Source organism: Boleophthalmus pectinirostris, unplaced genomic scaffold (assembly GCF_026225935.1).
Source record: "Boleophthalmus pectinirostris isolate CB_2022bp ecotype Guang Dong unplaced genomic scaffold, ASM2622593v1 HiC_scaffold_16, whole genome shotgun sequence".
Classification (NCBI taxonomy): domain Eukaryota; kingdom Metazoa; phylum Chordata; class Actinopteri; order Gobiiformes; family Gobiidae; genus Boleophthalmus; species Boleophthalmus pectinirostris.
In genome coordinates, this window is record NW_026571095.1 from 14,409,363 (window position 1) to 14,431,861 (window position 22,499).

Genomic DNA, 22,499 nt, shown 5'->3' on the forward strand with positions numbered 1-22,499 from the left:
TTGTGGTCACCCTGCTCCACGGACTCTGGGTTCTCCCTCTCACTCTCAAGTACAAGATTAGTCCTGGTTTAGTCCTGGTTTAGACCTAGTTTAGTCCTGGTGTAGTCCTGGTTCAGTCCTGTTTTAGTCCTGGTTTAGTCCTAGTTCAGTCATGTTTCAGTCCTGGTTTAGTACTGGTTTAGTACTGGTTTAGTCCTAGCTTAGTCCTAGTTCAGTCCTGTTTTAGTCCTGGTTCAGTCTTGTATTAGTCCTGGTTCAGTCCTGGACACATGTGTTGTAGCCAATGATGTATGTTCTGTAGGTGATTAGGAATGGTGTTTATGTTAATAACATGATTTCGCATCATTTTGAGTAGAAAAAATCAAATATTACTGATTTTTTCTGGGCTGGCACCTTTATGTTTGTTTGGAGGAGTGTCTGAGAATTATCACATCGATGACATCACAAATGCCACTTTAAAAATCCCCACTACACCACCGCATCAAATATAGTAACAGCATCAACAGACACTTTGGTCTCTTAATCTTCCACAACCTAAAGTTCACTGTGTAACTTTTTGCTCTCTTGTAGTGTAGTAAAGTTTACAATGGCATGAAAACAATTTGACGTAGTTGGCGTATCAGTAAATATGCGTGTAATTGCATGTTACAGTGTTATAGGTCTGAAGCAGGCTGTGACAGGGCCGGAGTGGACGCATGATTAATGATCCGGGGGAGTGGACGGCGCGAGAACCCTGGACCTCCAAACAAAAGCAGCCGAAGTATGCTCCTGTGCTGCACTTTTTCAGTCATCCCTTTTAGACTGATAAAAAACTCTCTTTCTATGGCCTCTCTTTTCTTCCACACATTCCTTCTTTCTTAGAGATTAGAAGGCGATGACAGAGGCCAGCGGAGACGAACACTGAACAGACTGGCCAAATGGTGTCAGCGCTCTGAACCCAGCCTGCTTTTAAGTATAGGAGCGAAGTAAAGGCTGAGAAGTGCTGCAGCTTTTCAAGTGGGCCGCATGACTTATGTTGAAAATATGCATAACCGCGAGTTCATCATTAGTACTACAATTTTCAGTGTAAAAATGTTCAGCATTATTATTTGCACATTTTCAAGTTTGTGGTTAGTTATGTCAAATGTATACAAAAACTATAGTGTATAAGTAGATCATGAATTCAACAAGTATCAATTCTGAAAAAAAACAAAAAAAAACCAACAACAAATGGAACTGGAAACAAACTGGATGAAATTGAATCTTTCCTGAATATTTTTCAATAAAATTACTTTCCATTGTGTATTTAGTGTTTTTTTGGTTTTTTTTTGCAGTATTGATCATTAATTTTGTTGATCACATTCATGTTTAATCGACAAAACGAATTTAGGTTGCTGTGCAAAGTGTAAGGAGAAGAGGTGGCATCTGACAGGTCAAACACTGAAGTTGCGGCCTCCGTCCCACGTTTTGGCTCTGGCACCTCCTTGGAGATTTTTTTTTTTTTTTTTTGTTTTTTTTGAGTATCCCGTTTTTGTCGTGGTGCATGTATACGCATGTGTCCAAAAGACAAACACTTTTCAGTCTTTTTATCACAACAGTAGGCAAAATAAATAAAGTGACCAATATAAATAAAGTTAGTGAAATGACTGGTAAATAAAGAGCTGTGCTAAAAGGCACGTGTATGATCTACACTCGAATGATCTGCACACGTATGATCTCTGAAAAGTTAAGCATGAACCATGTCCAAAGCTACATATACACAAAACCGACTCACCATCAGCAGCATCAACATGCCTCTGTCACAGAAAGAACACCTATATTCCACCAAAGTGTGTCCTTTAGTCAGCGCTTAGTTTCAGCGCTTACAGTTTATGCAAATGAGCCATGTAGTTTTAAGTTTTGTTTCTGTAAAACTTAAACAAATGTGCACAAAGCTGCATTAAACACATAATGTCAAATGGGCTGTTGTAACTCTATAGTGGTTATGGTTTATATGTTGTAAAGTTGAGTTTATTTATGCAGATTAGTAATAGTAATCATAATGATTATCATTTTAATATACACTTTTAATAGAAACCAAACAAAACCTGTGGCTATAATGTGCACACTTATTTCTGTTTATTCTAAATTTGTAATATGTTTGTGTTTTCTGTTTTGCTTCAGTCCATCTCTTACCCAAATTTCAACAACACTTTCAATAACTTTATGTTTATTATGATTAAAAATAACGATTGCGTAACCTCAGCTTACCTTTACAATCTTATTTTCCGAATTTCATTTCCACATAGCCAGTCTGTGTAACGAATGACTTCTGTTGAAAATATGCAAAACCACTCTTTTATCCAATCAGACGTATGAATAAATCACATCCGTAAAAGACATGGTACTGCCTGACTTGTAATATCCTGCGGCCATTTGGCGATGATTCTGACAAGCCTTTGTTTCTCTCCGTGCCTCTGTCTCTAATAATTGTATTGTGTTTGTCAATGACCTTGTAGAGGAATGGAACACCTGGGTTGGAAAAGCAGCTCATTATGTGGATGGAGGCTACGAAATGAACAATGGCACCCGCGAGAGGCTGAATACCAATCAGGCACGCCGCTGATTGCCTTTTTGTTTTAAGATGTTGGCTGTCCGACCACGTTCTGCGTCCCCTCTGTCACGGCGACATGCTTGTTTTTAGTTCCACTCATATTCATCGCGCCGGGCAAATCTTCCGCTAGGCTCCTCTTGGCATGTTACACAGTAGAGTGGGAGTGAGCTGTCTTTCAGAGCGACTGAGCAAGCCCGTAGTCAAATAGGGGTCAACTGGGGTCATGACCCGCTCACAAGGCTGTCTGCTGTGTGTCTGTGAGCGGGCTGGAGCTGCAGAGTCTGAGGTGGGGGTACTATGCATGACTCCAAAGCTTCTAAATGCTGTGATCCATGCCATGTGATGGATGAGGAGAGGGGTTAAGGGCATCTTTGAGGAGCGAAGGGTCGGGCTTAAGGGTCGCTGAAGTTAACTCACAACGTATGAACTGTGCGGGGTCGTGACGCTTTACCGCACACGCTCACGATCCAGACAACGCAGATTGAATTTCGAGCAGAGGTGAGGTGAAATATCGCCAAACAAATCAAAATAACGTTCCCCTTCTGGGATTGTCACAGTGAATTGTCTGCGTAATCTAACAATGACATTTTCTTTCACCAGTCTGTTTTGTGTGCTCTTTGATATTTTTCTTGGCCTCCTCCCTGTCAGCTTTAACTTTACACTCCATTTAAAAATATGTTCCATCATCTTTACATCATTGTTTTTGGAGAAGTAAGAGCAATTTTAACAATTTTCAAACAACTTTCAAACTAAAATCTGTTGAATACTTTCACTTTTGAGAGTACATTTTTCAAAAGTGACATTTCAGGTGTCCACCAACTCTGTGTCTCTGTTGATGTCTTGCTTTGCCTGTAATGTTTGTAATGTGTGGCATTAACTCTTTTCTCCATGAAGATGACATTTGACGACCCCCCCTTGTTTCCTTGATGACGTGTTTTGACACCTCCGCTGTATCATTAAAGACGTGATTTGACGACCATTAGAAACGGTTCCAGTTTTTCACATAAACAGATGCTGCGATAGGTGGAGGCCACTCCAAACCATACTAGGCTGACCAATAGGATTCAAGGATGCGTTTTTGCAGATTTTTTTATGAAGTTAATCGAAGTAGTGACAATTGTAGCTTCTGGAAAAAATACAACACGAAACACGTGCAATACTCGTGGAAGTCTGTTTTCTTTTATGCAGTTATGCTCTATGGGTAGCCCTAGTCATACATGTATGGGTTGTTCCTAGTTGGCGTCCAAGGGGAAAAGAGTTAAACATATCAATCTCCATGGAGACAAGCTTGCATCGCCACCAAGCCAAGTTCCAGGTCACACCTGTGGAGAGGCAAGTCACTGCACAGTTATAGGTCATGTTTTCCAATGTGTTTTTGAGCAATAAAAGCACTAGGACTTGGTGGTTTTTGAACACCAAAAAAGTTGCATAGTGCTGCTTTAAATACATATGCTGGTGTATTTCTAACGTATCAAACAAAAACTACTTCCTATTGCTATGCACTTCTTTTTTTGGTTCTTTTGTTACCCCTCGTCTCTCTACATCCTCTATATTTACACAATGGTTCAGTCCTACCACATGCTCCTTATGTTCCAGTGTCAGGGTGCCTTGGTGCATGATATATGACTTCTACAACACAATAGCAAGCGCATTGCACAAGGGAACTACTCCATACTTCAGATATGGAGTAGGCCCGCCCATATTTATAGTATTAGTATTCATTAGAACAACTTTTCAGCCTTTAGACAAAGTCTGGGTGTGAATTATTGATGCACAGTTCACCTGACCTGTTCTGTTCCGTCTGCGCTACAAATGAATGTTTTAATTAGCAACATGAACCTAACCCCAAAAGCATTTATTGAGATGCCTGTAACAATTCCAGCTATGTCAATCGGGACTGCTAAATAAACAGTGAAAATGCTATGCAGAATTCAGTATACGTCTGCATGTTAATGTCTGTTTTTAAAAGCTATACTCCTAATTGCTCCATTGTTTTAGTTCACTTTTCTGTGCACTCGCAGATGCAGTCCGAGTGCACCCAGCTGACACAGATTTCATAGAATTTTTACTGTCTTAAGAACATGAAAAATAGAACTAGTTTATCTTAAATGGTTTGCAGTGGTCCAAAGTTATTTCTCACTTACCATATGAATTCTGAGCATCCTAATTATTTACCATGATAAGTTTATAAGCAGAGTTTTACAGTGATCAAGCTGACAACTTTAACAACTAGCATGCTAACTTTGTGATTATTGGACATTAAAATGATTTATATTAACAAACGGCACATAGCGGACATATTTTGACCTTAAGAGCTGCTGTCTGTACTGGGCAAGTCATATTTCACTCAGATACAGCACATGGGGCCAAAGATATTTTCAGACTGTAGACTACAATAAATGAACACAAAGTTGTCAGAATAATACATTATTATATTCAGGGTTCCCACTGTCATAGAAATCCTGGAAAAGTCATGGAATTTTCGTATTCTTTATTTACTAGTATATTTAGTACCGTATTTTTCACATCATAGGTTCATAAGCCTCCAACGCCATCAAAAAATGACTACGCGCCCCGCAATCCAGAGCGCCCTATACACGAATCCACTCGAGTTTCCCAGCAAGACTTCAGTAAACTACAAAGCGTACGCAAACACATGGAGCAGACATTGACCGCGCAGAGAAAAACACCCTCAGCCACACTCATCACTCCATGAGGACGAGGAACGGAACGGAGGAACGAACCGAAAAAGCGAGTGCAATGTGCCACTTCTAGCCACAACTGAACAACCGAGTCACTGCCAACACCCCAACAATCCAGCGGCCCCAGACAGCACCCTCCCTACACGCCACAACTGAACAAAGCCCAGAGTCACTGTGAACGCGCCAAACAAAGTCCGACTGACCCATCGAACTGTTGTGTTTCTTTAAAGTCCGGTGCAGTTTCAAGTGCGCCTTATAATCCAGTGCGCTCTATAGTGCGGAAAATACGGTATTCTTTCTACAGCATTTTGTTAAATTCTCATTAGGCTATTATGGTTATTTCCAAACATATGTGCTTTTTGTTTAAAAGAGATGACAATAAATGCATTGACAGTTTTTTTAATATTAAAAAACTATAATACCAAACCATAAGGTGAATGGAAAGGGTTAACATTTCATATTCCTAAATTCCATAAATCCTCAATTCTACATATAGAGTATTGTAAAGTCATGGAAAATTCACTTTAGGTCATGAAAAAATCATGGAAAAGTTGTGAAATTTTGTCAGTGAAAAAGAGTGGGAACCCTGTATATTATAAGTAAAATGCTCAGTGAAGTTATGATCCTACTACAGCTACTACAAAAACTATTAGTATTGCTTTTTCATACTTCTACAGAAATCAGGCTTGATGTTGATACATTGTGTATGAGATATATAAAATGCTTTTCACTTAGCTGCTCCGGTGAAGTTTATTTTTTCTATCTGAAATGATCTAACCCCATAACCATGACCATGTCCAACCCAAGATTATACTATAGATAATTTATCCATCATGTCGATTCCCATACATTAAATACTATTTCCTTTGCCTATGCTCAAACTGAGGTCAATGCAATTACTCAGCAGTGAATAGTAACAAGTATAAGTTGTAACCTCAATGCCTCTATCTACTCAATGCACACTTGGAGCTATACTGCTGGCAGACGGAGTGTGAGAGAGCCGGGCTTAATAAGGATTCAAAGCTGTCAATCAAGGTGAGAAAGCAACATGAGGTAAGGAGGGACAGGCTAAGGGAGCAGCTCATTACCACCAGGACGCACCAGAAAAGGATGCTAGGGGCCAAGAGGAGAAGCGAGGGAACTCTGTCAAAACCACTTGAAAGAAAAGGATGCTTTGTTTGTGCTTATAACCAGTTCAGACCAGGGTTATTCTTACACAGGGGAGACTAATTGCTTGTTTAGATAATGTTCCACCCCCTCCCGTCTTGAAAAACTAACACTTCTGATGAGTGATAGGTCCACTGGGTGTTCCATTGCGAATCTAAATATTCAACAAATTAAAGAGGAAAGACTTTGGGCTACATTCCAAAATATGTGGTGATGCATGGCCCACTGCCGTGCCCTCAGTGCGAGACCTCAGAGGGTTTTGTAATATTGTTCACATAGATTTTCTCAGAGTACTTTTGCCTCCAACTCCTCAGCTCTCCCTGTGCTCCACAGCACACACATCACTGGGCGGTTAATTAATGAGTTTAATGCAAGAAGTCAGCAGCGTATTATTTTGATTAGATAAAGAACGTTGGCTCAGTTACGCGTGTGCTCAAATGTAGATGCGTGTGGATACGGGGAGGCTAATACCAGTGTTTTTGACGATTGTAGTGTGGGGCATTTTCCAAGATTGTGTGTAATTGCAATGTGCGGATATGGATCCCAAGGTCCATTTAAGACTTCAAGAGTAAGATATATGAGCAGTTCTACTACAACTATTACTTCATTTAGGACTTAAAGGGCCCAGACTGCGCTATTTTCTGATCTTTGTTATAATGTTGTTTCCTCATCACAAACATTCCTGGAGTTTTGTTTTGTTCACACATGTTTTACACAAATGCTGCTCCACCTTGTGATATCATGTCATAACACAGGTGTGTGTGTTTTGTTTGTTTCTTTTGCTTTTTAAAAAACTCCATACACCTTCACTAGAATCATTTGGATAATTTCAGCAGCAGAACTGCCAATCTCTTAGCCTGATTCATCAGACAGTTTCACTCTGTGGAAACCATCTGACCTCATAGCATTAGGATTCGTTCGCTCGACGGTAGGCAGGTACTTGTTTTATTTAACCAATCACTGCTATTTGATGGTGACGTATGTAATGTGCTGGAAAGCTCAAAGCAGAGAGTGAACATGTCTGTCAATGATCATTATTGTTTCTGCAAGATGAACTTGGGAATTAAAGGTGCAATAAAAAAATGCAAATTTGGATTTGACAAAGGAAGTCCAATTGAGGATAGTGTATGCAGTGTGCTTTCTCAACTTGGGGTGGTTCAGCTCTTCACTGATTGGCCGGAGCATGGTCTACAACTTCTGGGGTTCTTGCAAACCATCTAGTGTATTCCCATTCCAGACATAGTCGATGGAAAGAAATGAAAGTGAGTGGAGGCACTAGGAGGCGCCAGCCTGGCTATCAGTCTCTATTGAACTAAAGATAAAGGGTAGCTGTTAACTACCGCTTCACAAAGTGGAACAGAACATTTTAAGCTTTGGAGATATAGACAAATCAAAAATAAAGTGTTACTCAAACATGTGCGAATGAAACAAAACTCAACTCCACATATGTTTTGTTCAGGTAACAACATTATAACACGGTGTAAAGCTCACAAGAGTCAAATGTGTGTCATTTTGGACCTTTAATATCTTCACTAATTCACTGTTTTTCACTACTCTTACTAATTCATGGGTTTCACTTGCATGAGCATCCTAATTATTCACCACAATGAATTTTCTTGCTTTTCACAAATCTCAGAGGCCAGTGTGGAGTTTTGCTGTCAAAGAAAAGTAAACAACAACTAAGACGCAAAAGCGCACTTTATGCTATCTAATTAGATGTAGACAGTGCATACTAAACTTACTTTGACCGCAAGAGCTGCTTAAATGTCTGTACTAAAATAAGACATATTTTGATCAAATATGTGGGAACAGGCTGATAATAATTGTGATAGTATTTATTACCAACACTACTGCAGCTGTTTCTACAACAGCACAGTATTACACAGTGGTCTGTAACATGCATTTTTCCTTACTTCTTTCACAGTTAAGCCACCTATCCTTTGGAAAATAACTATAACTACCCCATGACTTTTCAAAACCAAAAATGTAAGTTCAGTCTAGTCAGGCAGTTTATATTTTTGCACGGTGTCGAGTATGCATACAATGGCCCTGTTTACCATGCAGACAGGTGGAATGGGGAGAGGTAATAGGGACATTTATTATTCAAACCTAAAGTCAGAAAATGAGATGTTTTTGTATATTTAAAATAACAATGCAGTGGGTCAGGCTGCACAGTGCAGGCAGACCTCTTCTGTGCTCTCTCAACTTTGAATTAAAATAACATTATAGAAACATATAAATCATTAATTAAAGGAAGTAAAAAAGTAGGTTTATATGAAAAGACCGTAAAATGCTTTGTCGCCAGAATGTTCAAAAGATCCAGAATGAAAGTGACTTGAGGCAAAATAAAGTAGATAGTAATACATGTCCAATAAAACTGACATCAGGTCTGAATGCAAATGGTTTTAAGTCTTTATAACAAAAAATAAGCTGCACTTTGAGGCCAGAAATATTAGTTAAATTTTTTTCTCTATTACAAATACTATTGTTTTTGAGAAAAAAAAGAAAAAAAAATAAATATATATATATATATATATATGTAACTATAGATAAAATTAAACAAACATACATAAAAGGTTAAATCCAGCTCCAGCTAATCTAATCTTGACCAAGCTTAACACCGTGTTTTTTGTTTTTTTTTCCTGAAACATTGTGCAGTAGAGCATTTCATTGGAAACAAGCAGGGACATCACAAGACCAAGTTACAGGTCAGAGCTGTGGAAAAGTCAACTCGTTCATAGAAATAATGCACATTTATGCTGTACGTTTGAGCAATAAAAACACTTGCAATTGAATACATACAAGTAGGGATGTAACAATAACCTAAATATCGTGATATCGTATCGTCACAGTTCTCACAATAATATCGTGGACCATCACAATATATCAAATTACAAGTCTCTCTGCTTAAATTAAGAGTTACGGTGCAACAATAGCTTAAAAAAAAAGACAGAGAGAACTACACAGACCATGATCCTTTGCTCCATTTCAATGTAGGCTACATGAAGAAATAACAGTTCTAAGCACTTTTAAGTCTTAGTTCTTTGAATTAAGTCTTGTCAAGGCATTTTAAGAGGAAAAAGAAGCATATTAATAGTTTTGTTAACCTCCACAAAATATCACAATAAATATCATACCGTGAGATGTATATTGTGAAAATATCATACAGAAAGATTTGGATATTGTTACATTCCTAATCATGAGTGTTTCCATGATATCTCAATAAATATCGTACTGTGAGGTTCGTACCGTGACAATATTGTATAGTGAAACTTGGATATTGTTACACCCCTACACCCCATAAAATAAGATAAGATATATTTATTTAATGCCATACTGTGGAACATCCCAGGCAAAGCAATCACCATGGAGACAAGCAGAAAAGTTCAGTGCAGTGTAACCTTAAACATAACACATTGTATCAAGCTATACTGTTTGTACGCCTGCATTTTAAGTGTTGTGTTTTGTTATTGCCCACAGTCTATATAAAAAGCGACTATGGTGACTATAAAGTGTTTACTTGTGGCTGTGTAATCCAATCCAGACACAAGAGCCATCTTAGCTTCCATTACGACCCACAGTCCTGCTCTTCCCATCCACAGTCAGTTTAATAGATTTGATAGAGCCAGTGTGTCTCTGTTATCTGACTTCCTGAAAGCAGCATCACATTTGTCCTCGGCAGAATTATCTCGGACCATATGCCCGTCAAGTGTGTACGCCTCATTTCATTTACCGAGGTCACTGTCAAATGGATTCTGGAGGTGATAATAGCACTGAAGCCAATGTGGGGCTATTTCTCACCCTTTGTAAGAGTGTGTTTATTCGGCATTGTGTCTATGGCCGCCCGTTCTCCGGTTTGCCTTGGGGCCAGTTTTGCAGCTCCGCACTGACAGACCGCTGAATCAGCACAGCCTCTCCTGCTCCTGTTTTGTTCGTCTCCTCTTTCCCTATTTATGCGCGTCTAAAGTGATATTGTTTGTCTGTAAACACACAACCTGAGGGCACGCTCGGCTACTCCTTTCCCCTCACACACCATTTAACAACACTGTATTGTGGCCTTTTTCATAAGAAACTGCACGGCACATTTGACTGGCGATATCTATGTAGAATCTTAGTATATATCTTCCAACTATAAGGCCGCATGGTTAAATTAAAGAAGCTTTTTCTATACCAACTGTGTTAAGTATTGTGTTGTGCTGATAATATTCAATAGCTTGTGTTCCAGTTCTAGAAATAGATAAAACTAGATGGAGAGCAGGGGTCTATAAAATATTATGGGAGAATTATCCTTTTTGAAAGAAAAATAGAAACAGAAAATCAACAGATCTTTAACATTATCATTGTTTTACATAGATTGACTCCACAAAAGTTGGCATATTCATCTTCTAAAGTCCTTTCAACTGCATCATTCTTGTCTTTGGGGTTGAAAAATGGCACCACTTTCTGAAGACTTTTTTTTTTTCCACTTTTTTTTGTTTCATGTGGATAGGCTCTAGTCCTGCCAGCGAGAATCCATCTTGTTCAGCTCCGGTTGAACTGGATTTAACTAAAGTAAGATTTTTCTGCTTGTTTCGCTGTTGTGGCGCTTCAACCAATCAATGTGAAGTATTTATTTGAATGCTCCGATCACCGGTCCCGATCGCTTTCAGCCATCCCAGATTGATGTGTAGAACTCCATTGAGACGACTACACAAATCAATCTGGAGAGAGCCTGGTTTCAGAGGCCCTTTAATAGAATTCTGACCTGTCCTCCACTGCAGCCTGTTGTACTAGTATACAAAGAGTGTTTTCATTAGCATTACGTTATCAAAATCATTATCGAGTACTGAGTATTTTCCATAGTTTTATCATCAAGTTTGAGATGTTTGTATATGTCATTGCCTCTTTTTTAGTTTAATATTGTACATTGTGCAAGTTTTGACGTAAATCTTAACTTTGCTTTTTTACTTCTGTATGTGTGCTCTGGATTTCTATATTGGATTGAGCCTGAGCACACCTGGGTGTGTTTGGTCCTCACAGAGCTGCAGGTGTGACTGGCTGTAGTCAGTAAACGTGTGTGAAACATTCTTTGCCTCCTCACCTCCTGTACCATTTTACAGAGCCAACATGATGACACATAAGTTCTCTCTCGCTCTCTGGCTGAAAATGAATTTTTGATCGGTGTTTTTACGGTGCTGTGTTCACTGCTGTCTTCAGAGGTTATAGCTGTATAAAATGAGAGTGCAGCTGCTTCGTGCTCACACATACGGCTGCCCAGGCTGTTTAAGAGCACCCGTGTTCTTGGATTGGACCAGGTTTGTTATGGGTACACATGAAAATGTGTCATTCAGTAGGAGAGATGACTGTAGTGTGTACTTTAGGATACTCAGAGTACTTGAAATACTTGTACTATCCGCAAACACTGTTGGGTTTAAGGTTCAAGCCATGTTTATTATCCTTGTGCGGCAATTTGTTTACAACAGCAGTAACACATAACAGGCATTCATAGACAGTAACACAAATAGTAACTACTTGTACCAGCACTACTGCAGGAGGACACCTACCTCACAGCGATTAGCACCATGCAGTGGTGAAGAAGAGAAAGCCCTTTATCATTTATTATTTATATTTTGGCTAAAAGTAAACGTATTAAAAGTAATAACAAATTATCCTTTTAAATATTCTTAGAAAAGCATGGTGACAGATATAGCCATGTCTATTGATTCATTGTTTATCCTTGACATCCCTGCTCTGTATTTTCCAAACAGCCCAGTATAGGTCATATAGAAGCGCAGTTCCCCGCGGTGCACCTCCTGGGGTTGTTGTATAAGCTGTTTGTGAACATGTGTGGACAGAGGCGTGTGACCAGACTCCAGGTCAGTCATTTAGCCTCCGACAAACTAACTTCGACTCACCACTGGGGGCAGCAGCGGGGGACCAGTGTGTGTTTTTTCTACCGCCTTATACATCCAACAGCCCATCTGAGAGACCAGTCCAAAAGCACTAAAACAGCTTTTTTTTATCATGCTGTAAAGAATGCTGCGGTCTCCACTTCTCTGCCTTTCTTTGTATTTTTTAATGGAGCATAAAATTCTTAAATGATTTCTTAAAAGCTTGTTGATACTGAGGTCTAAGGTTGTTCCCATGGAGTCTCTAAGTGCTGGAGTTTTATGACAGTTTGACCCTGAAATGAAGAGGGTCAGACCCATTTTCTTTCTTGTTGTTGCCTTAGATAATTTGTCCAAGTGCTGTGTTATACTTACATTCAGATATAACGTTAAAGCCTGGCCAGCCAACATCAACTATTTTTCGATTCTGTTTCTATTTTCCATTTAGTTTTGAATATACTGTACCTGTAAATACAAGTACAAATGCATATTAGCAGGCACTTGCAGTAACAAAAGGTGCACTACATAATTTTTTTCTGGTGGGGTGTCTGTAATATCCTTGAAGATACAAATACTGTGGAACATTGCAATCAAAAGCAATATCTCCATGATAATTAGCAGTGGACCCTGCAGCAGAAACTGTATGATGTTTGCCTTTGAATACAACTTTGAAAACACTCTCTGATTGATTTTTGTTTGTTTCGTTTTAGATTTAACAGTGTAATTTCACACTATTGCAAAAGACTATTTGTTCATTTGGATGGTGCTGCCGTACATCTCCTTTTAAACTTGACTCAATGTTTTAGCGTCATTGCTGAGTCGATCTGATGCAGCTGGAGAAACAGTAAGACCATCGTCCCATTAAATTTATTACCTCTCTCCCTGTGGACTTCCGCTACGGCACCGCTCTCCCTGGCATCCGTAAAGCTCGCTAAAATATTAGACATTTATCATGGTTATTACAGTCAGTAAATCCTTCCATGGAACGCACAGGCCCTTAGCTTTGTATTCTTTTGGGATGTGGCTGTAAAAGGATTAGGTTATTGCTTGGACTTACTCGGAGTCATATCAAGCACAATAATCTCTGTCCTTCACCGCAGCCTGGGGCATGTAGGGAAACTGACCTCAATAAAGTTTAAACACACATAGAGGTATATATGGTAGGTAATAGGGGAATAGAGTTCTTCAACAGGGGTGTAATAACAGAAGACGGCTGGAAAGTTAGTCCACAGTAGCTTTTCTTCACGTCATTTTTACGAGGGCCCTCACAACTAACATAATGACAATATTTTAAGATGTAAAACGAAGCTTAATGTCTGGTTTCTTAATATCATGGTGCAGAGAAAAAGCACTTACTCAAAATAACTATTGGGGTCTGCCATAGTCTGCCAACGAAAATACACTGTCCTCGCCAGAATTCAGTATCTGAACGAAGTACGTTTTACTCTGTTGTTTTAAAAAAAAAAATCTTGAAATTTGCAAACAATTGCATATTTTATTGATGTAAAACAACTCACTTCAAATATGAAAATTCAATATAAGTGCATGAGTACAGTGTGACTAAGGATGTAAATGAGTTTTGGCTACAATCCTGCATATTTACAAGTACATGTTTTTCTTTTGCATTATCTTGTTTTTCAATATGCATTGGCCCATTAATAAATAAATACAAATATATTCTATATGAGTCTGCTGTGCTCAATGAATGTATGTCTGCTTTATGCTAAGTGTATGGTGTGAGTGGATTACTGATGTCTGTTGTAAAGTTCTAAAGTGGTGTTGAAAGAGTCGTGCTTTATTATCCGCACTATATTGCACTGCTGCAGACAGAAATTAGCTGTTAACAGTGGTTCAGGCATTTATGCTTTTATGCTTGATGTAATTTAACAATTTCCTGATGGGTAAATAAATGGAAATGAAAATAAACATTCACTTTCTAATACATGCACCTTTCTCTCTTCCAGCCTGTCCTCCGGGTACGTTCAAGTCGAGTCAGGGTCCAGGCCTGTGTCTGCAGTGTCCTCCCAACAGCCGCTCCACGTCTGAGGCCGCCACCATCTGTGTGTGTCGCAACGGATACTACAGAGGGGACGGAGACCAGCCCGACCAGCCCTGCACAAGTCAGTACTACACTTATGTACACACCAGCATATACGACACCAGCCCTGCACAAGTCAGTACTACATTTATGAGTACTAAACTCATAAATGACTCCTGTTTCAGAGCAGCACATTTCTGAGTTTGGACCACTTAAAACATTACAAAATTTCATATTGTAATAAAACCTGTAATATAAATTTTAGTTCTGGTTTGGGGCTCATGTTTGCACAGTTACAATTACACTTAGTTTCATTGTTTAGGAAAAACAAATGCCCTATTTCAAATAAGTAGAAGTGTGATTAGACAGATAGAGGCTTTAAGGTACAACATTTATCATAACAGACATACATAAAGCACATTTTAAAACCACATCACAATAAAAAAACAGCAGTGGTCCGAGCTCATCTGGTGGAATTTAGAGAGGCAATGGAATGAAGGATTTTTTGTACATGTTTTACAGGCCAGAGGGACGTTGTAGCGCTTATGTGATGGTAATAATATGGAAAAAATACCAAAGTACTTGTTTTAAATTAAAGTAAAAGGTATTACTTAGGGCTGGGCGATATGGATCAAAAAATATATCTCGATATATTTTGCTATATCTCGATATACGATATATATCTCGATATATGTTCAAGAAAAAATAACCCCCTAAAACTGAAAACTGCAAAAACAAATCTGCCAATTCCACAAGGTCTTTTTTTTTTTATTGAAGTGTAAGAGGTAGGCAGTTCATATAGGAACATTTAGGATTACAAAAAATAATAATTTAACTGTAAAATAAAATAAATAATACATATTTCCTTCTTTTCATTCATAAATAAAACAACTCAACACAAGCTCATCTTTGCATTAACTCTGTTATCCAGACCATAACCATAACCATGAGCTCATTTAGCAGAAGAAGCTCAGGATGTTCCTTATTTTAACAGATCCATGTTATTATCCAGCAGTAAAGAGCTCTGAGGTTTAATCCCACAATCCACTGCAGATCAAACTGATCGTTTCCAAACACTGTTGTACAAGTGACACTGCAGCAGATTATTAATTAAAATATTCTGCATAAATAAACTTTACATTGCTAAACTTTACAATATATAAAACATAACGACTCTAGAGCCACATCAGCCCGTTTGCGATAATAATGTGTTTAATGCAGTTTTGCGCACGTGCGTTTACATTTTACAGAAACGAAACTTAAGCGCATTTGCATAAACAGCACTTCTCACGCAGCTCAGCTCGTTTAGCTTCTTTCTGGCTAAAGGACGCGACTCGGTGGAATATGAGGATGTGCTGCTGGTGGTTTTGTCTGTAAATGGTGGAAAAGGTTCGTGGTGCTTGAAGCTTTTCACTGGCACCAACTTTCGGCGTTCAGGGCGGTAGTGACGAGTGAAGGAGACACGAGCGAACAAAATCAGGGAGGCGGAGGCGACGAGAGAGAAGGTAAACAAGAGAAGCGGCGAAATCAAAATTGAATATAAGCATTATATCGATATATACGATATGTCAGAATTCATATCGAGTTTAAAAACTATCTCGATATATTTAAAATATCGATATATCGCCCACCCCTAGTATTACTAATATGTTAAGAGTTGTCCACTTGAATAATTACTGAAGGGTAAAGTGTTTGAATAGAGAGCAACTATTGCACGAACTATAAAATATCTAAGTCTTCTTTTACTGTCTCCATAATAATTTCGCCAACATTAGTCGATTCACAGTTAGTTTAAATTTAACCAGTAAAGAGTAATAACGCGAAAGCTCCAACTCTTCACTACCTCTTTCCCAGTTCCCTCCCTCCTCTTCTCTCCTCTCTCCTGTCTGTATAGCACTGCTGTTCATTCCTCCCTTTGCCCTGTTCTCGTCCCCTGAAGTCCTAATTACTCAGACAAAACGCTGCGCCGTCTTGACACCATCCTGCTGCTATCCGCTGGACACCCAATAAGGGCCCTCTCAGCCTCCGTAGTTATCTTAATACCATGTACCAGCAATATGCAAACAGCTCTACCTATGCCTCCCCCGCTGACACTGTTTTAGACTGCTATAGCACAGTTAAACCCCTGAAAATTCTGTTTACCACTTTACTGCTGTGGCCAATGGGGAGTATCTTAATAGTTTATTGTCTTCACGGTACCAGACCTGCAAGCATTATCACTGCTGTTATGTATTCATTTAGCTGTGATTTATTCAAGCAGGTCTTTCTAATTGGCCCCAGGATCGGACACAAGACCACCAACGGTTAGAGCAGCTGCGTTGTGTGGATGTTACTGATAAAACATGTATAATTTGAGCTCATCTTTTTTTAATTTGACTAAAATATCATGCCTTCAAGCAGCTATTGTGCTAATATGTTGCCGTGTGTAGTTGTCTGTTGGGAAAAGCGCAGTCGTACCTCAAGCGTGTGTTTTTGCTCCCCTGGTGTACTGCGCTTGTCTCTGGGGGTCACACTGAATGCTTCATCAAATTTATCATCTGTAGCTATACCAGGAGGATTGAGTTTTCCCAAAGTGTGTTCAAAATAGCCTCTGCTTAGCTCCGTACACGAATAGCTCACATTCATGTTCATTTTTTATTTTTTTCCAATTAGAATTCCATGTAATCATTAGGGAAAACTGGAAACCATTATGTTTCTTGTATCTCAATTTCAGCTTAACTTATTTATTATGCAACATGTGTATTGTTTTAATCAATGTTTAGAATTGACTTTAAAAGCTTTAGAATAGCTAAGTTTTTTCCAAATCAGTGTTCTGTCTTCTTTCACTGTAGAGGCCATTAGAGCTGCTTGATAGAAATCAATAAGAACATTCTTGCCCATAGCACAATGTAAACAGTCTGCATCTCTCCATGTACTGTACGCTCGACTCAAATGGAAATACCATTAGGCACAGAAACTTTTTCTGTGTAATTATATAAGAGCAGTGAAGAGTATTTGTGCAGTTTCAAACGTTGTTGAGAACAGCTACTTTTATTAAAATCATAAAACATAAAATGAACTTATTAAAATTCAAATTAATTAAAATAAAGACTATATTTTTCGGACTATAAAGTGCATTGGATTATAAGGTGCAGTATCATTAATGTTGAATTTTTTCATCTATTTTCATAAATTAGGTGCACCACATTATAAGGCACATTAAGGGAAACAAACTTGAGACTGAAACCTTAGCCCAGGTGTCCATTGGCAGATAGTGGCATAACTCACCCACTGTGGCCTTCCTGTTTTGGTAAATGTGTGGATGGATAATTTAAGTTTGTTTTTTTATTTCCCACGAGAAGGACTCAAATATATGTTGAGTAATAATGTGTTTAATGCAGCTTTGCACACATTTATTTACGTTTTACAGAAACAAAACTTAAAACCGCGTGGCTCATTTGCATAAACTATAAATGCTGAAAAAACAGCTCTCTCCTTGTGGACTGATGTGGTCAGCTTCTGTCGGACTAAAGAACATGACTCAGTGTTCTTTCTGTGACAGAGGATGTGCTGCTGATGGTATTACGCCGCATAATGCTCCAAAAGTCGTACTAAAACATTTTGACAGATTTTTGAGCGCTGTGTACCACATAAAATCGGTTCAAGGTCAGTAAACACAACCAGAATTAATACATAATTATTCATTCTAATCATAAGGCGCACTGTCGATTTTCGTCTTATAGTCCGAAAAATACGGTACCCAATTATTTTTATATGTAGAATACTTCAATTTGTGGTGGTTCTCCAATATTTATTATTAGCACTGAGACACAAACATCTCTCTTTCTCAACACAGAAGTGTCCTCCGCTCAAGTGTTCTTTTTATTTGTGTACTTTTTAACATATTGTCAGTCACATCCATCAGCAGCTTCCTGTTCACTGCCTTATCTTTGTATATTTATTCATTTTAGCACAACTTGACAAAAAAAAAACAAAATCAGACAGGAAGTGGTGACGCTGAGGTTGCTGGGTGCTTTTGTGCACAGAGTCTATTGATATGAAACCCAGAATGACATCTGTCCACAGATTACATAGATGTAAGTTAGCCTGGTGGCGCCTTACAGTTTAGCGCTTCAAATCAAATCATTATGTGAGTGTTACATTTGATCTAGAGCAGCTCAGTGAAGGACACATTTGAAGGTCAGATATCAGTGTACAACAAGCACTCGCATCTTTGCTGGATTCTCGCGGTGCTCCGACTGCCGGCAGAGAGGGGGCAGGCTGCTCATCCCAGTAAGAATCTCTAATACTGCGGGTTTGTGATAAGAGCGCTGTGAGAGTAGCTTAAATCAGGCCAATCTGCCTCAGTACTGTAGCTGTAGCTCGGGTCCTTCCCTCTCCTCCCTCTCCTTCCTCTTCTCTCGTCCCCTGTGCTCCCGATCGCTCTGATTAGCCGGCTGATGGATTGTCCAGTAGTGGGCTTTGTCAGCAGGGGGGCTTCCAGCTATACCCCCGCCATCCCACTTTCCCCCCCCCGAGGTACATGCTACATATACGCCTACGCTGCACTTCAAAACACCCTGTCTTTCCGCTAGCCTCTGCTCTATGCCTGTCTTTTGTCATGGGCGTTCTGTCTCGCAGTGGGATGCCTGACTACTCCTGGCTTGGGTAGTCACTATAGAACAAGCTTGTAAGTGAAAGTTAGTGTAGCATTACTTCAAGTTATTGTTTCCGTTTTGTGCTTGAGGACCACAATAATGTAGTTGTACATGTGTCATTTCTTATGGTGATGGAAATCCAGCACCGTCGTAATAATTGACATTTCCAGACAAAATATTGTATTTTTTGATTGAGCAAAAGTCCTCAAAATACCACGTAAAAGCCCAAATCGATGAATACCATGACACTAGAAAAAAGGGTGTCTGTGTCTTCATGCCTCACAGCAAGAAGGTTCCCAGATCGGCCAGCCCTTTCACTTCATTTACATGTTTCCCCTCATGTCTACAAGGGTTTTCTGAGAGCACTCTGGTTTCTACAGCCCAAAACATACATAAGGTAGTCGTGAGTCCTGACCAAGATCTGAAGACAGAGGTAGCGCTACCATTAAGCAAAAGTGGGCAGCTACCTAGGGCCCCCAAACCTGGAGGGGTCCGCAACCAATTGCCCTCAGTGCCACTAAGGCCAAGACCTCAGAGCAATTAGATTTTCTATCAATATGACATTAAATGAGAGTAGTTTACTTTTAAACAATAATCTTAAGAGAAATAATTATAATCATATGTATTGGATGTAAACAAAAATGTAATTGTACTAGCAAAAAAATAAAACTACTTTCAGTTCTGGTTATCTAGTAGGCTTCCTAAATAATAAGTTTCCAATCCATCCTAATTCAAATAAATAGAACAATTTCTCAAGAACAATGAGGAAAAACAGAAAATATAACATAAGTATATTAAAAACAAAACAAAAAACCAAAGCAGAAAAACGTTGCATTATAGTGAGGGCCCCAAACACAAGTTCGCCTAGGCCCCCCAAATTGCTAAGTCCACCTGTGTCTGAAGATGGCTTCCCAGGCACAGCACCTTGGCGCCCACTGCTCCTAAAGAGAAGAACAGTTTTATTTGGGAATTAAAGTTAAATATTTTCCAAAAAAGTCATGGTATTGCACCTACTTTTAAAGCAAAAACTCGAGAAAGTGGTTGAACAGCTTGAGACCCTTACTTTTTTCCAGAACACTGTCTAGGGAGGTATAGTTGCTTCTTTTCTCTGAGTTGGAGGAGCAGGAACAGGCTGAGTGGTCACCAAGGGAGGTCAGGTGGTGCGGGATCCGGTTCTGATTGGTCCATCGGGGAGCATCCTCTTATGAGAAATGAAAAGAAAAGAAGGACAAAGCCAGGAAGACTAATGGCAAAGATAGAAACACTGTGACAAAGAGCGGATAGTACTTGTAGTGATACTGTGTACTTACGCTGTTAAAGAAGACACATTCTCCTTTGTGCTGGTATTTAGTAATAAACAATGACATACTATACATAAATCTTGCTTTTACTTTTGCAGTGTAAACTTCAGTGTTGATCTGAAATGACTACATAATAGAAAGGGATTCTGTACCGTTAGCACCACCTCTTCATTCTGGCAAGCAGCGAGTTTTCATTTCTAGTGTTATTTTGAAAAATAGCCATTTGACATAAAGCACAATTTTCAGAAACAGTGCAATGGGCGGAGATCAATGATGGGTGGAATTGAAAATGTTCTGAGTGCTCAAGCCTCAAATGCGGGATAATACAGGATTACTCAAACATATATGAATCAATAAAACTACAACTCTGAGCTAAGCTAATGATGAAGGGAAACCATTATGAAAACATTAAAAGCTCTTAAAAGTCTATTTAGCATAATACGTCTCCTTTAAAGAGGTGACTATAGAATTAGAAAGGCCATTATCATTTCCAGTCGCTGATTCTAATGGTGTATGCTCATTTTATACATCTGCTTAATACTTTCTAAAGAAACCGACGTCATTTTCAGTAGCGTATGGAAGGCATGAAGACGTGCTCATTTATCATATAGGCTTAGAAAATGCCTTTATCAGGTGCAGTGGGAATATGGCCGGATAAGGTCTGGACAATGACTGCTTAATCAGCCCACTCGGGAGCACACCCCACCACCATCCTGCTCTGAGGAATACCGTCTTTCGATCGATTTCCATATGGGATCAAAAGATTAACATTCTTTTCATGTTATATTTCCATTTTTTATCATTTTGCCTGAATCAGAAATGAATATTCTAGTGTGACGGTTGACTAAATGTAGCTGTGCGGAGTCATTTTTAGCAAGGAAATGTCATGACTCAGATGAGACAATGCCACATACATTGTGGACGACGCATTGTTTACGTCTACAATAGAATGAAGCAGGAATAGAAGGGACTTTCGGAGCACAGCCCACAGCTCCACATTTTACTCAAGCGCGGCTGTATACAGTTGTTTACATCCATCACCACGGCCAACCATAACCATGTGAGATTTCAGGAACGCCGTGGTATCAACATAAATACAGGGAACATCATGGAAAATGTGAGTGATCTGGCCCACTCCAACATTCCTAACAAACTTTGGCTGTGTCTGTCAGTAGGCACAGTTTGTGGCTTGTCAGACCTAAGCTGCCTGGAGCTCTGTCAAAGACTCTGATTCTTCACAACACGGATCAAAATGTCAGACTGAAAGATGGATTTGCATAGTTTAAGAGTATTTATTTCCCTTGCAAAATATTTGTGCAAAATCAAAGTACCTCACTCAAGTACTAGTAAGTGACATGCTAATGTGCGTAAATAAGCAGACCAGATGATGTCAGGCTCCCAGATGGGCAAGGGCCACATTTCCCTATTGATTACTTTGTACTCTGCCTTGAAATATCCAAACGGTAAACTTACAAATGTTGAACCTGGTATTTTCAACTTGTGACTAAACCACTATAACCTCAGTGTATTACAACATAATTTTGCATTTTAACAATTTTAATTTTAGATGCCCCCTGTCTGTATGAATTCATATTGTTTTACTGTGATGTCATCTGAAACCCAACAATACACATGGACCTTTCACACCACTACCAAGGCATTAGACATGTTCTCACACAGCTAAAGAATAAACGATCAGATACTGAGACTGGGAAACAAATATGATCTTCTCATCCTTCTGTAAATAGGTGGAATGTTCAACAGTTACCATGGTAACACAATGCACACATTACTGCAATAAATACCAAAAAAAGATTTTAGATTGCCTGAAAATGCAAGAAAAAATACAGCATTGATTTACACATTTTCAGGAGTCTGTGATCAAGCTGAGCTTTCATGGCCCTGTTTAGGTGTTTGATTTTCAGCAAAAAGGAGAGAGTGACTAACTGAAAAACTGTTGACTAATGTTAGCTATCTTCTGACTGTCATTTTATGTAAAAAGGACTTGTTTAAGAATACAAGTCAGCTCATCTGTTGTTGTTCCATCTATGTCAGCTCTGTCAGGTTAAATTGTGTTAAATTAAAGCTCAGATAAAAAGTCTAACTTGAGTAAACAGAGCTTCATACAGAGCAGAGCCTACAGTTAGCATCACAAAGGTCTCATTTTAATTGCCTATTGAAGATACATTGTGTAACTTTTCTGGTGGAGTGTCCA

General features: G+C 39.0%; 1 protein-coding gene across 2 annotated transcripts in view; it reads left to right on the forward strand.

The window, feature by feature from the left end:
- Window positions 1-22,499, forward strand: part of LOC110159937 (ephrin type-B receptor 1) — a 282,975-nt gene that overhangs the window by 154,197 nt on the left and 106,279 nt on the right. For both annotated transcript variants that reach the window (XM_020924537.2, XM_020924544.2), the window contains exon 4: window positions 14,273-14,428. In XM_020924537.2, the coding sequence (XP_020780196.1) occupies window positions 14,273-14,428 (156 nt within the window). The remainder of the gene's footprint in view (window positions 1-14,272; window positions 14,429-22,499) is intronic.